Source organism: Haliotis cracherodii, unplaced genomic scaffold (genome assembly GCF_022045235.1).
Source record: "Haliotis cracherodii isolate W230 unplaced genomic scaffold, xgHalCrac1.p SCAF_2, whole genome shotgun sequence".
Classification (NCBI taxonomy): Eukaryota; Metazoa; Mollusca; class Gastropoda; order Lepetellida; family Haliotidae; genus Haliotis; species Haliotis cracherodii.
The window spans coordinates 23,849,398-23,868,050 of NW_027266275.1; the positions used below are offsets into that span (position 1 = coordinate 23,849,398).

Sequence of the window (18,653 nt, forward strand, 5' to 3'; positions counted from 1 at the left end):
AGTTGTACACATATGAATGAAATACTGGAATTTATCAGTGACGATAGATCAAGTTATCAGTCACTAGTGACTGATATAAAAAAGTTATATGTCACTACATACTCCGGCGCAGTGGTGACTCAGCGTAAAACTATGCTGACTGGCTGCCGGCCGCAAGGAACTCTGGGTAGGAGAGTGCAGTCACTAGTGACTGATATAAACAAGGTGCCGGAACTACTTTCTCATGAATCAAAACATTAAAGAGTTATCCCCCTTTGTTTTCGTCTGCTAAGCAACAAGAAATAATGTGACATGTTTATAATAAATAGAAAATTCAATATGCTTTCTCAAATATCAGACATGGTGTCTGATGTCTGGAAATAACATCTATGGCAATGTTAATATCACTCTTGCGCCGGACATGCTTCGCCAGACATTAGGCACAACTGGCGACAGCGAGACGTACCGCCGAGGCGAGAAGCGCCCGCTTGAATTTTCCAAGAATTGAAATTTCCTAATTTAATTCATGACAGCAAGCAACAATGTTTCAGTTAAAATGTTCGGGGTTCAATAAATATGTTTATGTCAACTTTCATACTTACCTGTGAGAAAATCTGGTCAAATTTGGCTGATTTTGTAAGCCTGGAGAGCGCTCAGCTGATCGTTCGACATGGTCACAGTACTAACTGTTTATGTATTCCTACGCCAATAAAATAATAGCTGTTTGAAAATGATTTCTGTTTTCATTTTAAACAGGAATGTTTAATTATGACAAACAAACATGTCCACGGAACTTAATACTCGATATGAAATAATATATTTCGCATAACATATATTAACAAGGCTAGTTTTATTCACGAACTATATTCTTTTCGCAAACCCTATTTATACGGCGGTGGTAAAGGGGCGACAGAGAGAACTTTGTTATTAATCAGACACTTCGAAAAATATATATAAATTGCAAGTAATAAAAATTAAACATGTATATAATAAATAGAAAATTCAATGTGTTTTCTCAAATACCACTTTTAGCTCATCGAGTGAAGTGGGGAGAGTCTAATATTTTCACGAGAAAACACATTAAATATCCTCTATTTAGTATTATATGTCATTGTAAATATTTATCGTTTCGTATGGCCTTCTTACGATTTCGTTCTGTGTATGAATTCGTCATTTGTTCAGTTTTCTGTAGAAAGTATCTTCTTTGCGGTGTTCCATTTCCTGGTTTGTAGCAAGCTGCCATTTTACGTCACAGCCTGAGTTGACTTTTAGTTTCGTATCTCGCATTTCGGTTATTCAGTAGCTTCAACTCAATTTATTATCATCTAAATATTTGTTTTAATTATTCTTTTAGAGACTTACTTCTAGTAGCCTTTTATTGCTCTATGCTTTGCTATATTTATAGTACCTGGTTTGGAATGATTTTTTTTTCATGAGATCAGACGTTGATTTTACGGGGCTTCAATTTTTGGTACATTTATGCTCAATCTCATTAAAATCAGACCTTAGTTCTCGCTACCGCTAATCTCATTCGCTAGCGGTAGCGAGAACTAAGGTCTGATTTTAATGAGATTGATTTAAGCTTATTTTGGCCAAGTCTTAATTTATTTCCCTCTATTCTCTTGTAATAACTTTGTTCATAATTATATAATTATTTATTGACTTGAATCACTTGTTGGTTTTATGTTGTGTAATTTATTTAATTAACTGTGAGTGTTGGGGTGATTGAGATTAACATCCCCAAGCCTACCCCTGAGACCGTCACACTTAACCTATCTTACTCTTTGCATTTATCCCATGGCTGGAGAGTGGGGCGCAGATACCCAAGCGTGAAACAAACCTGAACGCGAGGGAGCTGGTGCTAGAATTGCCCAGTAAAAGAGTCCTAGAATTGTCCAATAAAAGATTGTCACATTATCTGGGCTCGTCCTGATGAGAACGCGTGTGTGGGTTTTTCTTAAACCCCTTTGTGCTACTAGGACAAACCATCATAATGTCGAGTAACATGTGTTCTGTGTCTTCGCACAGCGTTCCAAAGAACTGCCGAGTAGCATGAAACAAGGGCAAACTCGTTTAGCCATGTCTTGTAACATACCCCAGATGCTAGAGAGAGCAACCAGACTTCGGTTCATCTCTGGTACAGAAGTGACGTTCTTCAAACTGACCCATACATCATACAGACGTAAGGCGAACAGTTTGGAATGTCTTTTGACGCTTTGATCAACCAACCGATTACGACCGCAGTGGTTGATCAAGCATGAACAAGAAGAGGAACGATCGACACAACCTCTAAGGCACTTCAAACCAACCACCCAGACTAACAATACTCCTGGAGCAGAGGATAGTGAGTGGTGGGTTTGATGTTGTAGCCGAGAAGTCTCTACAGACGATTATCATCCCTCCACAGTAATTCAAGTCTGGATAACCCCAGTAACGAATAGCAACAAACAGACTTTATTTCATTATGTACAAGATTTGACAACACGATCAAGTCGGGGATGGTGTTGTATTTATGAGGATGACTTCCTCATCTGGACTGACAGGCTGCAGTCAATTGTTCAGCCAGTACAAGTGATCTCAATTGATGCAGACACTGGAAACCCGAAACATGTCTCTCAGATAGTGTGAGGCAAACAACAATCTTCCATGATAGCCGTTAAGGTACAGTTGGTATGAAGTGCCATGGTTGATGCCATTGTCCTACTCTCATGCGGCTTAGATGCCAATGGAGGTGGTAATCGCTCAAAGGTATATGCTTGAAGGATGAGCGAGCACAACCAAAAGAACACTATGGTCAAGGATACCTACGTGGTCGGAGCTGTCAACAAGGGGATGAACAGACGCTTGCATCAGATCTTTCAGTGCTTGAAGGTAGATCTTGAGGGCTCTAACTGGGCAGAGTGAAAGATCTTCCTGATCGTCTGGGATTAAAACTGTAAGCAGCGGAGGGATGGTATATAATCTGTCTGTCTGTCCTGGGAGTTAATTTATAGCCACAAAGACCCATCGAAGGAACATTTGACCATGGCGCTTCCTCTCAAAACAAACTCTGTTGACGTCCAGTGCTGTGGCTAATGCTAACCAAAAGACAGTCCTGAGTGAAATATGCTCAAAGTCTTTATTAGCCAAGGATTCATAATCCCCAGATGACAAATTCGTGAGATGACAATCAAATACCAAGCTGGTGGTCTGAACTTGGAAGATTGGTCGACCAGCTTGTACGATCGTAGCGAGGATTGCAGTTCCACCACTGACTACTCTGGTTGTAGCTATCACCGAGTTAAAGGCTTTACCCTCATGATCATAGAAAGCGAGTCAGTTTGAAGAACTGGATCATCGTGTGTAGGAGCGATGCAGATTTTGTTGATCTCATCTTGTTTATGTACCCTACGACTGGCACATTGTCGACTGGATCATCAGTCCTGAGGAATGTAGTATCGCTGCCCAGTGTGTTACAACACAACAGCATGGAATTCGAGATTGTTGATATGTAAGCTTTGTTCGTCTGTCGACCATCACCTTGCCACATGGAAATCCGGCAGATGAGCTCCCCATCACCAGGCCTTGACGAGAAGGTGTTGGCGTCAAGGAGACTTTGTTGCACAAAGCCCTCAATGAAGGTGATGTTGCGATGACGTCGGGAGTTAAATTTTGATGTTGTCCTTCTGCAGAAACTTCTGTACTGGCCAAAGTTGCAGCTCAACTCTTGCTGTAAGAGCCTGGGCAGAAGTTAGGAGACCTAACATTTCTTGCCACTGATGAGGTGTCTGTGATTGTTTATTACCAATGGTACTTGTGACTGTATCTTCATCCATCTGTCCCATTGAACGAATACCTTGCCTGCTTAGGTAAAATCTCAGGGACCTGACATTGGGACCTAATGTTTCTATTGCATGCTTGTCTGACAATGTACCTATTGTGTCTCGTGGAGCTAGAACTTGGCTGGCGACTTGTCAGCAGTGGTGTTGATCTTAGTGGCAGCCAGTGTTGATACGTAAGGGTCATCCAGTATTGTCAAGTTGGATGCAAAAGTCCCAAGTCTTCCACTTACTGGTGTATCGTACACTGGGGGCAGTTGACAAGTCATTGAGTAGAGGCGTCAGCACATGATGCTGAATCTCCTTTGTAATCCGAACTTTGATTGAAAGTGATGTTCCTGGAGAATGTGGCCACAAGACGCCAGCCTTTCCGACCTCAATGCTTGTTCACACAATAGTTTAGCATTCTTGAAGTGCAAGTCCTCCTTCAAAACCTTGTGCAATTGTACTGAGCCGACCTCCTATGATTCCTGGAGGTCGAATCGTGGAACCTCTGCCGATCCTCCGTAGGAAGGTTCGTTGAATGATAAAGGGGTTCGACGATCCTGATGCACCATGTCTGATCGTGGAACCTGTTCCAATCCCCTTGTAGGTTCATTGACACATTGTCCTGACGACTGTTGGACTTATCCATCTACATCCCTGGGACTCTCTAACCGATGCTCCAATTTGTCCCTTATCAAACGTGTAGTTCAGTTAGGGTTCGTTTAACCTCTCTGAAGATCCTGTTGCAGGTCATCATGATAAGAAGCCAAAGATGGTGACAGGAGCTGGCTTCTCTACTCTAATAACAACCGATCAAGGCATAACAGATGATTCTCAAGGTAAGTCAGACTTAAAGAAAGAGTCAGAACCTTCTTTAAGGGAGAGTAACAGATCATCGACGAAGGTATAGCCCTTCGCCAAACCCAAAAGTACTGCCCTCAATGTAGACCTTATGGCTTTCTTGGCTGCCAACAGTCCTTGTTCATCAGACATAGCTTTTGAGCACATTTTCTCTTGTAGACGGAAACATCGTCGTCAGTGAACCCTCTACTCCCGTTACATCTGTCTGACCAAGTTGTGTAGTTAGTAATGGGGCTCAATGTTCCGTTTCCATGTGATATTGTGATTTTGACTTTGATCTGATTGACCTTTGTACTTCAAACATACTGAATGCTGAAACTTTTCATAGCTGAAATTTAGTATACGTGTAATTGGTTGTGGGGATTAACACATTTCTTGCCTTTTTCGTGATATTTAATTTTTTTTACCTTTATTTGACTTTTGCACTTTGACGTTTTAAGCTTGTCGTTTATTTCTTAAATACACAACTAACAGACTAATAACATATTTAATGGCTTTTTAAAATTAACCTGTATTCACTTTTTGCAAGACCAATACATAGGAACAGGTTTGTAAATGCTGTGTTTTATATCATTGTATGAAATGCAGTGTCAAAATACCTCTGAATTTGAGAAAATATGAACTTTTTAAAAATCCCAATTTTGAACCAAATAACTTTCTTTTCCCAGTTTGCCTGCCATAGGCACTTAGTTAGAAACCTGGATAATTCCCTGTCGTCATCATGGTCATGTATGGATTTGTTTAGCTAACATGTGTCGTATCTCTATCAGGACGCTGACCACACCGACAGAGGACACATGGCCAGGTGTGAGTAACTTGCCAGATTACAAGCCCACATTCCCTGCCTGGAAGTCCAACCAGCTGGCCAGCTCTGTCAAACAACTCGACAATATGGGACTAGATCTCCACAGCCACAGGGTAGCCACACACAGCATTAGGGCATGTAGGAATGTAGAAACACTGGATAACATAGCTGGGGACTCGTAGAATTCATTATTAGCTCATGTAACTTCAAAGTCAAGTGAGCTAGGGTCCTAATGGTATAGTGTGTTCACTTTCGTGCATATTTGCTAGTGCAGGTAACTTTCATTATCAGGCTGCACCAGTGCAGGTAAAACATTGCCAGTGCAGGTAACTTTCATTGTCAGGCTGCACCAGTGCAGGTAAAACATTGCTAGTGCAGGTTACCGGTACTTTCATTGTCAGGCTGCACCAGTGCAGGTAAAACATTGCCAGTGCAGGTTACTTTCATTGTCAGGCTGCACCAGTGCAGGTAAAACATTGCCAGTGCAGGTAACTTTCATTGTCAGGCTGCACCAGTGCAGGTAAAACATTGTTAGTGCAGGTTACTTTCATTGTCAGGCTGCACCAGTGCAGGTAAAACATTGCTAGTGCAGGTAACTTTCATTGTCAGGCTGCACCAGTGCAGGTAAAACATTGTTAGTGCAGGTTACTTTCATTGTCAGGCTGCACCAGTGCAGGTAAAACATTGCCAGTGCAGGTTACTTTCATTGTCAGGCTGCACCAGTGCAGGTAAAACATTGCTAGTGCAGGTAACATTCATTGTCAGGCTGCACCAGTGCAGGTAAAACATTGCTAGTGCAGGTTACTTTCATTATCAGGCTGCACCAGTGCAGGTAAAACATTGCCAGTGCAGGTAACTTTCATTGTCAGGCTGCACCCAGTGCAGGTAACATTTTCCACCACAAGTGCATGGCAGCAGTTTGTATAACTTTCCTGTGAATAAGGTTAAAATAAATTACCGCAAGTAAAAAACATAACAAGTCACTTCTCATGCCCATAAATCTGTTACATAGACCACACGCTGTGTACACAATCCATTGATGTTTTATGTAGGATCAGAGAGGTCATTGTTGTATGTCACCAGTATGGTAATTTGGATTTGTGCTCACAATCGTGTTACGTTTCATCCAAGGTCAGAGGTCACTGGCTAACATGTCACCCGTGGTGTTGAATTTGCCGACAGCTTTTCTCCCTGTTCATACAGAAAAGAAGTTAAATATATGAATGAAAATGTCGGGAAATTGTTTTTTTTCTGCAAAATACCTGAATAATGAAACATTACTGGTGTGCGCATTTCTACTCAGACAGTTAGGAATAGACTTCATGCAGCTCGTTTAAGCACCATAGATCTGCTGTAAGTCCTCCATTGACCGTTCGACATCGACAGCTCTTGAATTGGGAACAACTTGTCAAAATGGGTATGAACAAGTTACGACCTTCTTTTCACTGACAAGTCTTGCTTTTGTCTTGACTTTTAGACTAGGACTTCCTGTTAATGGATAATGCAAGACCTCACTGTGCAGAGAGAAAGTATTGAGAGATTAGACTGGTCAGCCTATTCACCAGACTTGAGCATGCCTGGGGTATCCTGCAGAAATTAAATTTAGATCATCCTTTAGCACAGAGACCTTTGGATGAGCTGGCGGATGCGCTGGTAGAGGAATGACAACGAATCCCACAAGCTGCTTTCAGGAATCTCGTTTGTAGCTTCACTAGGCATTGTCAGGTCATGATTAAATAAACTAAGTTTATTTTCTTCTTTAAGTTATCTGATATCAAAACCCCTGAAAATACAATATTTAATTTCAGCTAACATGTGCAATCCGTATTTTGGTGGTTCAGCCTGATTAATTCTCTTGGTTGCACCAGGTGCAGGTGGTAAATAAGAAGGAAATTGTGACCTGTAGCTGCTCAGCACGCCTCATAGTCCCTCTCACAAGGCGTGACAGACGGGCGACAACCGACCGACTGACTTGTGAATGACTTGCATCAGATGATGCTACCCGCTCCTTGTGTTCCAGGCATCTGTGAGAACATCACCAACCCGATAGGCAGCAACAGTGGCCTGCTCTCGGCGGCGTGGAATCTATAAAATTGCATATAACAAGAGTGCGAACATGGTGTATTTGGGGACAGCTGTTAAGCAGTATTTTGTTGTGAAAATGATAAACAAGAAATGCTGTTACTATGAAAAAGTGCTATGGGAAATTTAGAATTGAGGTAAAGTAGCAGCAGCAGCAGCAACAGCAGCATCAAGTCTGTAAATGGGAATTGATGTTTTGTGGGGACTTTGGTTAACATGGTTAAGGGTTTATGTGTTTACAGAGGGTAGACCCTTGGGGTGAATCGATACAGCAAGGTCACAATGCATAGTTCACGATACATAGGTCACGATACATATCGCAACCTATGCATAGTCACGTCAAATTGTGTGGAATCTTCTTGACTATAAATATTTTAGAGCAGGTTAAAAAGGAAAAGCTAGCTGCAGACATGTTCGTAGTGGCTATTTTTATTATGGAACTTGAAACGCTAATTACAATACATTTTACGATATTTGACTGACAGAAACACTGGGGGAGTAGTTAAAAGAGTAGTAAGTAATCTATTTTTTATCCGGTGTATCATCCTGTATCGATACAAAACAAATGTATCGTGTATCGTTTCACCCCGAGTAGACCCATTGCAAGATGTGCTCAAGTATTCCCTTTGTTGTGATTATGTCTGGGGATGTTACTGTATGCTGTATCCCTCGTAGAATGAAGTCTGAAAGGTGTTAGTGTGCTACAGTATTTTTACACTTTCAGACATATCAGGATATATGGTACTGTGTGTCACAGCTTGAGTGAAGTACGTGTTGTACTAGTTCAGTATTTACCATTAATTCATTCATTATTGAATCAGGTCTCATTTTAACCAAATCTGTAATTTCCACATGTCACTAATTATATCATGACATTGTTGACCTTTCCACTCTGTGAGCTCCATGTGTATGGAAGTGTGTGAGTGTCGGAGAGTTTGTCGAGTGTGGACGACCCTGAACGTCAAGTGCAATACCTCGTCTGTCTGTCTCTCTCTGTATTCTTCCCTCTCCTGTCTTATCTTCCTTCCTTCATGTATAAATGCCATAACACACTCAATAAACAATGGTTTATGTATCCTTGTTCTGTTTGAGTTGTTTATATCAATGCCGATTCTACTATATAGTCTAAATCAGTGTAGCAATTTTTTACATCCTCTTGGGCAGTTCTTGCTAGGAATGACTGATAAGGTTATGTGGTTAATTTACATTTACATATGTCCCTAGTAGGTTTGGGACAAGTCTAAATATACCACCCGGGTATCCGACCCCCTTTTTGTCGATCCTGCTGGGTACCTGCTTTAGGTCTCAAGAGTTGGGCACAAAAGTTAGACGTATAATAAGATCTGATCATTCATACACCAAAGTTGACTGAAACGTTATCATTTCTCAAACCTAAAATTCAGAAGGACTATGTGCACAGTCAGAAAGTGATACGGACATTAGCAACTTGTAGTGTAACCATGGAGTTTTATTGTAATTGTCATCAAACAATATATCCTGGGTCTGCGTATTCCTGTGGGTACCCGAGTCCTTCTCAGGCCCCCACTTGATCGGAGTACCGGAGTTACCTGTCCCAGCCCTAGTATACGAACACTAGCGACTTCTGAATGTGCTTGAAGTTCTACAAATTACTTCATTTTGGAGTGTATACCTTGAGTGTTTCATTTTGTCCTTCATCAGTTCCCAAGGGCTATCCAGCATAATGAACCACATAACCAGACCTATAATTGTAGATTTGCTTGCCTGAGTGTGGCGTGAACAACGATCTCAGTATTTCAAAAAAGCTGAACATGACGGCAATGGAGGGGAATTAATCATGATTTGGGGTGGGATCAGTAAAGCTGGAAAAACTGATCTCCATGTCCTACAGTGGGGCACAGTGACAGGTGTGCGCAACAGAGATGTACGTGAGCCAGCCCAGTCACCAAACCTCAACCCTATCGAACACACGTGGAACGAGTGACAGGTTGCCCTTTCACAACTCTCTGTCCTTCCAGCAACTCTTCAGGAAATCAGCAATGCTCTCACTGAAGAGTGGCACAATCTCTCCTTGGCAACCACCAAGACACTTATTGGGAACATGAGAGACGGTGCCAGGCTGTGATCACATGATGTGGATCACATACGCTGTGACACCATATGCACAAGAGGAAGTAAATATGACAACCCCTAAAAAAATTTAAAACAATTATTTATTACAAAGAAAGAACAAAATATTTACATAATTTCTATTAGCTTCTAATTACCTAACCCTATTACTACAAATAATACTAATCTATTCTACTGCTGAACCCTAACACTATCCTACTACTACATATATACTACTGCTACTACTACTACACAACTACTAACCTACAAGAAATGCTATTACACTACTACTAAGAAACTACACTTTTACTATAACACTACACTACCAATACTACTAACACTAATTTCTTAAGATTTTAGACTAAACTACACTCTCATCTGCACTCGAATACTACTTACATATACATTCAAATAATGGTAAAACATAGCCATCATTGTGCTATACCACAGCAAATCAAATGCAATTACATATGTACACAATACAATCTAAATGGTTCGGGTATATAATACATGTTATTTCACATCACAATGGGGGCGGTGGGGTAACCTAGTGGTTAAAGCGTTCGCTCGTAACACCGAAGGCCTGGGTTTGATTCCCCACATGGGTACAATGGGTGAAGCCGATTTCGGGTGTCCCCCTGCCGTGATATTGCTGGAATATTGCTAAAAGCGGTGTAAAACCTTACTCACTTGTTAATTGTCCTCCATGATAAAAGTTGAATTGAACTCAGTCAATGTATTGCCTTTAATGACAACAGTTAGTCACTTGTAAATTGTCCTCCACAACAAACGTTGAATTGACCTTTGTCAGTTGATGACATGCATCAACCAAGTCAGCGAGCCTGACCGTCTGATCCTGTTAGCCGCCTCTTACGACAAGCATAGTCGCCTTTTATGGCAAGCGTGGGTTCATAAAGACCCATTCTATACCACTTTTACTAGTACTAATAATAGCAATAGTAATAGGGATAGTAATAGTAGAAAAATACAAAAACAGTTACAATCTTACTCATTATTTACATTTACAATATACATTCTACTAATTAACAAAATTTGATTATTTACGAACATTCAAATACACAATTTTACAATACATAAATATTTAAATGAATGAAGTACTTATGCCCAAGGGCCTAAGTTGTAGCGCTGACCCGAGACGTGTACCACCTTACGTAACCCTGCACTCGCATTGACGATCTGCCTTCACAATGGTTCAAACGACACGAGACTAATAAGTATAGATATCATTTTCTACAGCCTAAGCTGCATTTGACTAAAATTGTGCCTGCTTCATAATATACATTCGAAATATGGGGAAACAAGTATTGCTAATCCATTAAAAAAATTAACGCTTTTTACTTAGGGAAACAACAAAATAGTAACTGTTGGTTCCTGAATAACAAATATCTTTTTTTCACGAGCCGGCACGAGTTACAAAACACAATCTTACTTTCTCCAAATTAAAATACATCCTTACTTCTTGACTTTGACAAACTTGAGGAAAAATACACCCTCATTCTTTGAAATTGTATTTATACTGTATGGTGCACATGGAATGTGTTGTCTGAAGATGTTGCACCAAGCGACATTGCCAGCTGGTCGTTACAACTCATGGTACAAGGTATCCTTATACGGGTGTTTCATCAATCACATGCATGGTTTTAACATGAACATTGTTATATGCAAAGTTATGAAACAACACACTATTGCCATAGCCGAGGTCGACTTTAACACGTCTTCAGATCATGTTGGCAAGAGTTTCCTAAAACATTGAAATTCACCTGAGTTTCAAAATAAAAAAAATCCAAGTGGACATTAATTGAAGATATTTTTGTTTTGATTGTTGTTGAACGCCGAACTCAGCGATATTCCAGCTATATGTGACGGCGGTCTGTAAATAATCGAGTCTGGACCTGACAATCCAGTGATTGATACGTGCATTGATCTACGCAATTGGGATACGATGACATGTATCAACCAAGTCAGCGAGCCTGACCACCCGATCCCGTTAGTTGCCCTTTATGACAAGCATGGATTTCTGAAGACCTGTTCGGAATCTTCACAGGACTAATTGAAGATAATGATATTGAGGCATGAATAACTAACTGACTGTTCATTCATGAAACATAATGGATCATTTGTACAATAGAGTGATGTCACAGATATGTTTTAAGTGTTGGTAAACATGTTTCAAATAAGGCCATACTTGGTGACACTGGTCTTGTACTTTATATATTTCTAGTTGTCAACATTTGGTTGCAATGAGCAAAGATGGATGTACACAGACACAGGATCCACCACATGACACGTCGCCATAATTGCCATTAGCAGGTTACATCTTTACATTTTGTCTTTAATTGTGATGGTATCAAGACTCAGCTACAACTTGGATAATATATAACTATATTACACGATAAAGCATCAAGAAGAGTATTTTGTAAATTCAGAATGTCTTTGCATAATTTTCACATAAATATAGTTCGTATGTCTAAGGATATTGAAGTTATTAAAGTAGTATGTACAAAGTGTTGTAGTGATTATTGAAGATGGATGTCATGTTTAATAGATTTGTAATAGTTATCACACATGGGAAGAACATATCTGATATCTGATATCATATCCTGATAAGCAATTGATGATAAATCATCTTCATTACCATTTTTCTACAAAGCATTGTGTATTCATATCATAAATCATTGATGTAATAAGATATATTGCTATTTTCTAAAAGCATATAAAACAAGGTTAGATTGGTTCACAAAACCATGTGACTAAGTCACTCGAACATGTGAAGCCAACAGTACTATGAATATTGTGTATCTGCAAGTGAAACAAACATCTCTCAATGAACATCAATTGCATGTTTCTGGAGACAGCAAGGTCGAGGTTAATGTGACAAAATACAACTATTAATTTTCACCTCATCCAAGTCATCTTGAAAAACTCAGCTTTTCACATGAGTGAAGAGAAGAAACAGATCTTGAACAATTCATCTTTCATAACATTGAGAGATAAAATTGTGTTTCATTGTAATTTCTGGGTTTAACACTGTGAGCATGTGATAGTTATACTATTGCCGCCTTGACCGAATGTTAGGCAAAATGAAGTAAACTATTAGTATTGCTATCCATTGAGTCAGGTCAGCATTCCTTGATACTAGGAGGTCAAACACACTCTTATGACCTGACAGAGCTGCCATAACAACTGGAGTCCATCCATTCCGTCCCCCTGTATTGATGTTAGAAGGTGACACGAGATGTTGTACTATGGCCTTGTTACCACCCCGACAGGCAAGATGTAGGGCACTATTACCATCTTTGTCCACCAGTGTCAGGTCAGCTTGCTTGGATACCAGGAGGTCAACCACACTTTGATGTCCTTTGATAGCTGCCATCATTACTGGTGTACTTCCGATCAATCCTCTAGTATTGATGTTAGAAGGTGACACAAGGTGTTGTACTATGGCTTTGTTTCCACCCACACAGGCAAGATGAAGGACACTATTACCATCTTTGTCCACCAGTGTCAGGTCAGCTTGCTTGGATACCAGGAGGTCAAACAAACTTTGATGTCCTTTGACAGCTGCCAGCATTACTGAAGTCCATCCATTCTGACCCCTGGTATTGATGTTAGAAGGTAACACAAGATGTTGTACTATGGTCTTGTTTCCACACATACAGGCAATATGAAGGGCACTATTACCATCTTTGTCCACCAGTGTCAGGTCAGCTTGCTTGGATACAAGTAGGTCAAAAACACTTTGATGTCCTCTGCCAGCTGCCATCATTACTGGAGTCCATCCATTCTGACCCCTGGTATTGATGTTAGAAGGTGACACAAGGTGTTGTACCAAGGCCTTGTATCTACCCACACAGGCAATATGAAGGGCACTATTACCATCTTTATTCACCAGTGTCAGGTCAGCTTGCTCGGATACTAGTAAGTGAAACACACTTTGATGTCCTCTGCCAACTGCCATCATTACTGGAGTCCATCCCTTCTGACCCCTGGTATTGATGTTAGAAGGTGACACAAGATGTTGTACTATGGCCTTGTTTCCACCCAAACAGGCATGATGGAGGACACTGTTACCATCTTCGTCCACCAGTGTCAAGTCAGCTTGCTCGGATACTAGGAGGTCAAACACATATTGATGTTCTTGGACAGCTGCCATCATTACTGGAGTCTGTCCATTGTGTCCCCTGGCATTGATGTTAGAAGGTGACACAAGGTGTTGTACTATGGCCTTGTTTCCACCCACACAGGCAAGATGAAGGACACTAAAACCATCTTTGTCCACCAGTGTCAGGTCAGCTTGCTTGGATACCAGGAGATCGAACACACTTTGATGTCCTCTTAAAGCTGCCATCATTACTGGTGTAATTCTGTGCCCTCCTCTAGTATTGATGTTAGTAGGTGACACAAGATGTTGTACTATGGCCTTGTTTCCACCCAGACAGGCAGTATGAAGGAGACTATTACCATGATTGTCCACCAGTGTCAGGTCAGCTTGCTTGGATACTAGGAGGTTAAACACACTTTGATGTCCTTGGATAGCTGCAATCATGACTGGTGTAAATCCGAACCGTCCTCTAGTGTTGATATTAGAAGGTGATATAAGATATTGTATTATATCCTTGTTATTGCCCTCACAGGCAAGATGAAGTATATTTTCACCATCGTTGTCCACCAGTGTCAGGTCAGCTTGCTTGGATACTAGGAGGTCAAACACATTTTGATGTCCTTGGACAGCTGCCATCATTACTGGCGTATGTCCATTGTATCCCCTGGTATTGATGTTAGAAGGAGACACAAGATGTTGTACTATGGCCTTGTTACCACCAACACATGACAGGTGAAATAAATCATTTCCATATTTGTCTTTGGTTTTCTTGTTAGATATTGATTGCAATACCTGATAGCACTCATAAGATCCCATGCCTGCTGCAACCATCAGTGGAATCCTTCCTTCGTCATCAGTAGAGTTCATTATAACTTGCTTCACTTCAGCAGTAAAGACTTTGCTGGTGTGTTCTTTCAATACCGTTAGTGTTTTCTTATGTCCATACATGCATGCTAAGTGTATGATGTTTCTCTTGTCTTCATCAGCAGCAAACACATTGGCACCATTTTCTATCAGATAAACAAGTGTTTCAGAACTCCCCCTTTCAGCAGCCAGCCAAAGCAAATTGTCCATGACAAAATCAATGTGTGGATGTTCAGTCCTGGAGAAGAGCCACTTCAGTACTGCCAGGTTGTTCTTCATAACACAACCAATCGTGCCTTCAATGATCTCTGTTTGAGTAAATTCTCCTCCAGTTATATTTTCGATTTCTAAGACAAACTTTTCATTGTGTCCAAGAACAGCCCAAAACAAAAAGCACCTCCCCATATCACTTTTGTGAAACCAACTCTTGGCCATGGATCTATCACGGTGTAGTTTGTCAAGCAGTTGAAGAGCCACCTTTTCTTGTCGGAGGATGGGGTGTGTCACTGATTTAGAAAACTGCCCATGCTTGATTGATTCTGCAAGTCGAGTAGTCAGGATGTCATAATACTGTTTGGAGACATATATTAGGGGGAAATGATCATCAATTTTGCTTTCCTCCACAGGATGTGGTTGTACTCGCTCATATATGAAATTATCACTGCAGTGAGTCAGCACAAATGTTGGACTGATGTCATACAACGAACAAGCACAAGCATCATATATGGAAGAATGGGCAAATCCAACAGCATCACCACGTGTAAAGAATGTTCCTCTAAAACACTTTGCTGCTTCGTACATTCCTAAACGTGAAGCTGATGGCATCAACTCTAAAACAGTTCTGACCATGTTGTCCAGTTTCTTGTCCTTGCCGTCTGCTTCCAACTTGGCCAAATCTAACCTATCTTCACAAAGTAGCATCAGAACTAATATGGCTGATTGATCAGTTTTCGCCCTCAGTAATTGTCTGAGTTCTTGCCTAAGATAAAACAGTGGTTCCTTGAAAAATTTCTTTGTATTTTGGAAAATGGATGAAAAGTCAAAAATAAGTTTACAAGTGAGAGGAAATCCAAAGATATCGGAATCCATCTCCCACAGTTCGAAGTCTGGTATATCCTCATCAGAATGGTCTCTATGTATGTCCCTGTGGTGCTCAAATATAGCCTGTTTCTCTGCTTGAGAATATCTGTGTTTCTTTTCAGTGGTTAAATCCACCAGTGTTTGTCCCTCGAACAGCGAGAATCTTTCATACTGCAGCTGAGCAAGTCCATCATGGAAGTTGTATGTCTTGGATGTGAAGACAACACGAATATCCTTTGTGGGCTGTTTTATTGGGTGAGAACCTCTACTTGATTCATTTTCACTTCCTGGTTCAGCTTGCTGTTCTTTTTGTGATTCCCACTTCTTGGCTGACTTTTTGCAGTGTTTTAAGTGTCTATCAAGCCTATTGAGAAATGTTTTCAGCTCTGAAACATCTGTTGTTAATCTAACAGTACCAAACATATCATCTATGATCAGAAATACTCTAGGTGAAGAACTCAAGAAGCTGTCCAAGTCAAACTGTTCAATTCTGTCCACAAATGCAAGTTTGTACCCCCTTTTTCTATACTGAGAACCAAGCTTGAGAGCTGCTGTTGTTTTGCCTTCTCCTGAAGCACCACAGATGGTGACATGGCAATGTTGCTTCAGTTTTTGTTTTAAAGTCCTGAAGCTCTCCGTTTCCACAAAGATTTCTTCAGCATCACTTATTTGAAGGTCAAGGGTAGCTGCAGATGAAGACAACCTTCATTAAATGATTTATTTATGACATTATGTTAAGAGTACTCATGCTCTGACAGCTGTGTGGTTTTAAAACCTATTTGACATAGGCTCCAGTGTCCGATCCAGTATGTTTGGCCCTGTAAATTTCTTCTCTGAAATTGCCACACTGAGGAAGCTTAACTTTGGCATGTAATTTTCTACTACTGATGACATCACATTTAGTTAAAAGTGCCAGTTTTAGGCCCTAGGTATTTATCATGTTTATCCTGTTTATGCAGAAAATATTTTGACATCAGATCTGACAGAAACTTTTGCTACACGGCCATATGCATAACCAGTGCTGACATGGCATTACCTACCTTCACCAACTGTCCCTGCAGGGGTTGGTCCAGTAAATATGTTCTGTGTCTGGACGAGAGTGATGGCCTTAGGGGCATCACCTGTCAACATTTCAGTGACACAAATGCATTACACTGCTTAATAATAACAAATAATCGAAAAGCAGGACAATAACCACATAGCTCACCTTCTACGGGATAACATGTGCAGATAGCCTTAATTACTTTCAGTTATCATTCATATATTTGTGAAGGCATCAAATTCAAATCTTTATGGAACAAGTTTCATGTGTCTAACAAACATTGCTAACTGTTGAATGGTCATGTTTTGTATCATATTTACTATCACCATGCGAGTTCTAGGTTAGAATTGGTCCCAGACAACCTGTACTGGTTGTAAGAGGCGACTTAATGTAACATGTTGGTTGAAAGCATATCATTGTACCCCGACAGTGTGGATTAATGGTGCCATGGCACAGACTCAATTATTTACAGGCCGCCGTCACATTTATAGTATAGTTTGTTTGTTTGTTGTTTAATGCTGCACTCAGCAATATTCCAGCTATATTACGGCAGTCTGTAAATAAAGGAGTCTGGACCAGACAATCCAGTGATTCATATCATGAGCATTGATCCACACAATTGGGATACGATGACATGCATCATCCAAGTCAGCCAGCCTGATAACCCAATCCCATTAGTCGCCTCTTACGACAAGCATGGGTTGTGTCTAGTGGAGTGCACTTTAACTGAAATATGCAAATTAAACATATTTTTAATTTTGATAAAGAACAAAGATTCTATAACAGCCTTAGACGGATCGTACACAGTGTCATGGAGAAGTATAAAACAGAACTGAGATCAAATTGTTAAGATTGCTTCCATTTAATTCAAGTTTAAAGTTATTAACTTCGTCTAAAACAAAAAGAACTGTACCTTACATGTTGACGGGGTACAGTGAAATTAGTAGAAAGGGTCTCAGCCACTCAGATTCCGACATTCATGTGTAAGTACAATGTTTTATGGATGGGTTCAGGTGTTGGGGTCATGTTGTTTCAAAAAAAGTATTTCTGGATTTAATGAGGTCTTGAACTGGGCTACTTGATAAATGTTAACGTATCAGAGCTGTCTCTCAGCGGAATACCTCCTGAGCTGATGACCCCAATCGTCTGGTCTTCAAGGTCCTCCTCCTCCTGTGTCAAGGCCACACTTGTCACATCACTTGAACTGGCCATCTCAGTCTAAGGTCTTTACACAGCTATGTCATGCAGGGATGAAGTTGCTATTGTCAGGTCCATCTGAACAAACAAACTATTTTAATATAATTCACAATCACTGATCTTTCAACCGATACATACAACTGCATTAACTGTGAAGAATATTATTGTTTATGTTAATATAGTTATAGTTTGTTGTTTTATGCCGCACTCGGCGGTCTGTAAATAATTGAGTCTGGACCAGACAATCCAGTGACTGACGTCATGAGCATCGATCCACGCAATACGGATTGATGACATGCATGAACAAAGTCAGCGAGCCTGACCATCCGATCCCGTTAGTCGCCTCTTACGACAAGCATAGTCGCCTTTTACGGCTGCCCCGGATTTTAACAGGTCTTTTGTTTATGTACTCATCAGGTTACAAATTTTATTTTTGGGACCGTGGCACTAAAATGCTTCCATACTGATCAACTCGTCGCTGTATGGTTGAAATAATGCTGATGCGACATTAAATTTTAACTCACTCACCCATACTGATCAAAGAATTGGTGAGCTCAAATGTCTGCTTATCCTGAATCATACAAATGTAAAGAAAATACCATACATAAGAAGTAGATTTAAATGTAAAATGTTCAAACAATTGTATAATTATAATACTTATCCCATCTAACATTTCTCTGTTCTCAGCCAATCATGGATTGGAAACGATAAAAAAAACACCTCACCCGA

At 40.4% G+C, this 18,653-nt stretch overlaps 1 protein-coding gene across 1 annotated transcript in view; it reads right to left on the reverse strand.

Moving 5' to 3' along the window:
* LOC139467856 (uncharacterized) overlaps positions 1-18,653 on the reverse strand; it is a 55,493-nt gene that overhangs the window by 12,216 nt on the left and 24,624 nt on the right. Inside the window, exons 5-6 of the mRNA XM_071249360.1 lie at positions 13,670-14,361; positions 12,857-13,474 (exon numbers count right to left, since the gene is read on the reverse strand). Of these exons, the coding sequence (XP_071105461.1) occupies positions 12,857-13,474; positions 13,670-14,361 (1,310 nt within the window). The remainder of the gene's footprint in view (positions 1-12,856; positions 13,475-13,669; positions 14,362-18,653) is intronic.